This window comes from Oryza sativa, chromosome 11 (assembly GCF_034140825.1).
Source record: "Oryza sativa Japonica Group chromosome 11, ASM3414082v1".
Taxonomy (NCBI): domain Eukaryota; kingdom Viridiplantae; phylum Streptophyta; class Magnoliopsida; order Poales; family Poaceae; genus Oryza; species Oryza sativa.
In genome coordinates, this window is record NC_089045.1 from 1,873,373 (window position 1) to 1,879,372 (window position 6,000).

The 6,000-nt window shown below is 48.1% G+C and overlaps 1 protein-coding gene across 1 annotated transcript; it reads left to right on the plus strand.

Moving 5' to 3' along the window:
• Window positions 1-659: 659 nt before the first annotated feature.
• LOC4349729 (scarecrow-like protein 30) lies at window positions 660-3,913 on the plus strand. Its single transcript, XM_066305360.1, is given in 2 exon segments — window positions 660-2,869; window positions 2,871-3,913. Coding segments are annotated over 2 exon segments (1,686 nt in total). The 5' UTR covers window positions 660-1,825; the 3' UTR covers window positions 3,513-3,913.
• Window positions 3,914-6,000: the final 2,087 nt, after the last annotated feature.

Below are 6,000 nucleotides of genomic sequence, written 5' to 3' on the forward strand. Positions count from 1 at the left end.
GATCCCTGATGAGCAGCACAAACCGGTCCTGAAACTGTTCAAATACAACAAGAACAAATTTCTTTGACAGCAGAAGTACACAAGCAACTCGGACTTCATTTCAGACATGTACCCAAAAAAACAGGTACACGACACACCTTTACTCATAGGCATGCAAGACCAAGTACTCGATTCACATCGCATACACATAAAAAACTCATAAATCTCAGGCAAACAAGAACATCATAAAAATATAAGATACATCTGCCCTGACAAAAATATCCAGAGCAAAGGAGATCACCAAGATGATTCACTCATTAGTTATACGAAAAGAAAGAAGCAACAGAGAGCTCAACCAGCTGAGGTCAATGTTTCAGTTCCAGACAAACGCTGCGATGGCGAGCACAGCGGCAGCAATAGCACGAGCGCAATGACCAACTTGGGAAAAGAGTGCTCCATCTTTTCTGCTTTCGCTTACCTGTTCAGAGTTCAGATCTCAGAGCTGAGACGATACACTAGAGCATTTCGCTCAAAATGACAGGATATATATAGAATTGCTTCATGGAATTTTCTATGACATATTGACATGGTAAACATAGTACACAGATGCATAATACAAGTTTGTCCATTTCTCTCGATCGTGTTCTGCTCGCCAGGATGAATTGGGTTTGATCTTTTTTTTTTTTAAATACGCGAGGGGCGCATCTTTGTATTAAGAAGGAATAAAAGTATTTACAGAGCGGGCCAAAAAATCAAAAACACGAAGGGGACAAGATACAGGAGGGGGGAGGAGGAAGAAAATAAAAGCCTAATCTCCCAACGAATGTGGCGACCTTCCACCCGACATAGGGGTCTCCATGGCCGGTATCGCGGCTCTAGCCAACTGCCAAAGGTCCGCTTCGCCCGTCATGGCCCTAGCAATTTCCGCCCATGTCCTACTCTTTTGGTTGAAGACCCGATTGTTTCTTTCTTTCCAAATCGTCTACGCCACCAAAGTTGCAATGGTGTCGAACCCTCGACGATGTTCCTTGGCCATCCTTTTGTGACTGTTACACAGCCAAGAGTGAAAAGAGTGCTCATTGAGAGGTAGACACTCAGAATGACCAATAGCTGAAGGAGCAATCCACCATAGCTGGCGAGACTCCGAGCAAGCAACCAATAAGTGATCAATCGTCTCATCGCATTGATCACAAAGAGTGCAGCGAACCGGGTGTGACAGCCCTCGACTCCGAAGACGATCCACTATCCAACAACGATTCAGTGCGACCAGCCACAGAAAGTACCGACAGCGCGGGGGCGCTAGAGACTTCCAAATTGGCTTGTGCTCGAGGCTGGTTCTTCCCGCGAAGAGAAGACGATACGCCAAACGAGACCCTGAGCTTTCCCAACGCCAAGAGATCGTGTCCGAATTGGGTTTGATCTGGACGGCTGGTTTGTTGCTGCATACTCTTCTGAAAAATTCAACAAGCAGATGAGGTGCTGGCTTTGTTCCTGATGCTAGTGTTCCTTCCTTTTTGTCACTTGTCAGTTGTAACTTTCACTATCCATACAACAAACGTAACAAAATTTCCTTTTCAGAGAACAAAACTGATGATCTGATCGACAACGTCAGTTCTTGTGGATAGTTCTTGTGTGTGTTGGTCGCATTGCATGCATTTAACAACGAGCTTAGATGATACCTATGTTCAGCTGATGCCTAATGCCAGCAGCCACAGCCATGTCGATACATCGTACATGGAGCTAATCGATGACTCCAATGTAAGCATGGAAAACACCTAAGTAATACATCATATGCCACTCCAGTGATGAGAGGAGTTCGTCTTGCGGCGCTGCGTTGCTGGAGTTCATGGGGCCAGCCGCGCCGCCGTCCGAAGCCGCCGCGGCGGCCGACGATGTGGTGCTCCCGTACATCTCGCGTATTCTCATGGAGGAGGACATCGACGACGACATGTTCTTCTGCCTGTACCCCGACCACCCCGCTCTCCTCGAGGCGCAGCAGCCGTTCGCCCAGATCCTCTCCTCCTCCTCCAGCATCGCCGGTGAGGTGAACAGTGCACCCATGGAGGATTCTGCTGCCTTGATGATGCAGGGGAGCGGCAATGGTAGGGGACGGAAGGGTAGTAAGCATGGCGGGGACGAGCTGGAGGCCGAGGTGGGCAGGGCGAGCAAACTGATGGCCACGCCGGAGGAGGAGGAGGACGACGACGATGGCGTCGGCGAGATGTTGGAGAAGATGATGCTCAACGGGGACGAGGACGAGGCATTCCACGGGGAGACGAACGCGCCGCGCGTCCCCGCGGAGAAGAAGTGCGGGAAGGCGGCGCGGCGGAGGAGGAGGCAGGCCAAAGGGGAGGTGGTGGACCTGCGCGAGCTGCTCATGTCGTGCGCGCAGGCGGTGGCATCGGGCAACCGCCGGAGCGCCGGCGAACTCCTGGAGCAGATCAAGCGGCACTCGTCGCCGACAGGGGACGCCACCGAGCGGCTGGCGCATTACTTCGCCGATGGCCTGGAGGCGCGTCTGGCCGGCGCGGCGAGCCTGGAGCGCCGGCTGGTCGCGTCCGCGGAGGAGCGCGCGTCGGCCATGGAGTTGCTGGAGGCGTACCAGGTGTTCATGGCGGCGTGCTGCTTCAAGTGGGTGGCGTTCACGTTCGCCAACATGGCCATCCTCCGCGCGGCGGAAGGGAGGAACAGGCTGCACATCGTGGACTACGGTGGTCAGTACCACGGCCTCCAGTGGCCATCCTTGCTGCAGCGGCTGGCGGAGAGGGAAGGCGGGCCGCCGGAGGTGAGGATGACGCTCGTAGGCCATCCCCAGCCAGGGTTCCGGCCAGCCCGACGGCTCGAGAGGACGGGGCGCCGGCTCAGCAACTGCGCGCGCGCGTTCGGGCTCCCCGTTCAAGTTCCGCGCCGTGGCGGCGGCGAGGTGGGAGACGGTCACCGCCGAGGACGTCGTCGGCGTCGACCCCGACGACGAGGCGGCGGTCGTCGTGAACGACGTGCTCAGCCTGGGCACCCTGATGGACGAGAGCGGCGTGTTCGACGACCCGAGCCCGCGGGACACGGTCCTGGGCAGCATCCGCGACATGCGCCCGGCGGTGTTCGTCCAGGCCGTGGTGAACGGCGCCCACGGCGCGCCCTTCTTCCCGACGAGGTTCCGGGAGGCGCTCTTCTTCTTCTCGGCGCTGTTCGACATGCTGGGCGCGACGACGCCGGAGGAGGGGAGCCACCTGCGGGTGGTGCTGGAGAGGGACGTGCTGAGGCGGGCGGCGGTGGGGGTGATCGCGGGGGAAGGGGCGGAGCGGGTGGAGCGGCCGGAGACGTACAGGCGGTGGCAGGCGAGGAATCGGCGGGCGGGGCTGAGGCAGGCGGCGGTGGAGGGCGACGTGGTGGAGGCGGTGAGGAGAAGGGTGAGGAGGAGGCATCACGAGGAGTTCGTGATCGAGGAGGATGCAGGGTGGTTGCTGCAGGGGTGGAAGGGGCGCATCCTGTACGCTCACTCGGCGTGGGTCGTGGCAGAGGATGGTGCGCACTAGGCAGCAGGCGCCGGTGGTGGTGTTCGTGTGTGTTCTGGGATGGGAATGCGTGTTTGCTTCTGTAACGTTGATCAGTGAAGCTATGGAGCGTTTCTTCCCTGGAGCAACTAGCGTTGGAGACTTGGAGAGCTCACAACTCACAAGAGTAAACAAGTTTAGTGGCAATGATCCTTTCAGCTCGGGACGAGCGTTCATTGTCCACTAATGTCATACCGGGATGTATCATGTATGAAGGCTAGCTCAGAAACATAGATAGCTTATTAATTCAGTGTCATTGCAGCTCATGTGCAGAATATTTGTCGAGCTCTGCCTTCCACTGCATCGACTAATGAACTGCAAGCGCAAAAGTTCGATGCAGATCACACGAGAGAACAACTGTTGACGTTCAGAAATGCAAGAAGATACTTTTGCATATAACTGTTAGCAATTCTCAGTTCTCACCGAAAACACCCCGACACAGTGCCCCCTCCACTTTTATCCGGGCTTGGGACCGGCATTGGCAGTGTTAGGCACCCCCTACCCCAAACAGAACACCCCAACATTCCGTCTACAGATATGAAGCAAGTGAAAAAAAAATTTAATTCAAAGGCAAAAGAATCAAGTTAAGCTACCCATAGCCCATCAAACATCAAGGAAACCAAAAGGTTTAACACAAAACAACTATAATCACAAATCAGTCATCAGTAATTCACAGAGCTCTACAAGCAACCTATATCAGAGGGAGCTATACCAACGAAAAGACAAAATTCAAATGCAAATGTAACAATCACAGTAAAATATACTGGCAATGCAAATGCGCATAGGAAATAGACATTCTTGCTTACAAAGCAGGCAGATAACAATACACCTAGTACAACACACCTCATGATAAATGGAAGATCCCATTCATTCTTTCAAGGAACGACAACCAGTAACAATCAATATTAGAACAACATGAAAAGGACGGTTGGTAGAACGCTTATGTAAAATATTGATCTCATCCAACTGAAATGATCTTAGATTATTGTCTTCACAGGATGTACATGAAATACAAAGTCAGCGCAAGTGCATTCAGAACTAAGGACATCCAACATGGTTAATACTACTCCAACACGTACGCCTCAAGCATTAGTGCAGACTACACACAGAAATGAAGCCACATAATTTGGATTGAGCATACCGAATTTAATTGACACAGTCAAAATGTTAGGATTGCATTTCCTAAATAAAATGATGTACACAAACTGACAGAAGGTTATAGGCCAGGACAATTATAATAACAAGTTATCCTTGAAGCAATGTTTAATTTAGTTGCACATTAATCATCTTGTTAAAGATCATATTGAACCACGGTGGAAAGTATAAATCCGAAATATTTCAGTTATTATACATTCAGGACTATGCGCACTATAGTGATTTTATTCCATATTCATCATCCTGTTCAGTAAACTATAAAAACTAGTATTTACTATCACATATATCAATACTAAATCAGAACTGTAGGTGCATCGCTGATCACATATCAATACTAAATCAGAACTGTAGGTGCATCGCTGATCACATATATCAATACTAAATTAGAATAACAGCTGATGAAGAAAACACAAAACAGAAATCAGCATAAGCCAGGTCAGTGATCAAGTCATAATCAAGAATTCAAGATGACATTAATGTTAACATTTTTAGGTGTAAATCACGTTGCTAAAAAGTAAAAACATTTTAAATATGCTGATTAAAAAAATTTTCTGATATGCACGGCCAATATGTTGTACAGAAGATTAAAAATTCAGAGAAAATTTAAGTCTCTGCACTCTAAAAGGAATCAACGGGTAGCCAAAAAGAAAGGAGCAGCATGAACTATGATTAAACAAATTATTGCCAGAGTAAAAGAAAATAAAAGGCTCAATTCAACCCAAATTATTCTCTTTAGAACTCAAAAGGCATCGGAGCTTTTGATAGCATTACAAAATGGCAGTTACTAACTCAACAATGTCCAGAAAAAAACACTATATTTATTTGAACTTAGTATCTCATACATTACTAGACACAAACACATACAAAAACACAAGTTTTCACACAGTAATCCCTTCCTATTTTGACATCAAACGAACAAACATTAGGAAAGCAACCTAGAACATTGATATTATATAGCCTTTGTAACAAAATGTAGATGGAAAATAAGCAAAGCTGAAATTAATAATTAGCAAGAAGAAATGAAATGTTAAGGATATATAGGACATAGGATATATTTAGCTCACAGAGAGCATCAAGCTTTAGACAATAAAATAAAAAAAATAACTAAAAGCACTTAAGCATTAAATAAAAATAGATTTAAAACCACCAGATAATATGGAGCGATTAAGACTGGTTCAGATTAAAAAAAAAATTGAAACCATGCACACAAAGTTTGATGCATAAATAAAACCACCATATTGCTGTTTAGCTGAACTATAAAGGATTAGTATTCTTCAAGTTCGCTTTAGAAAATTCACCTTAAATGACATAATAA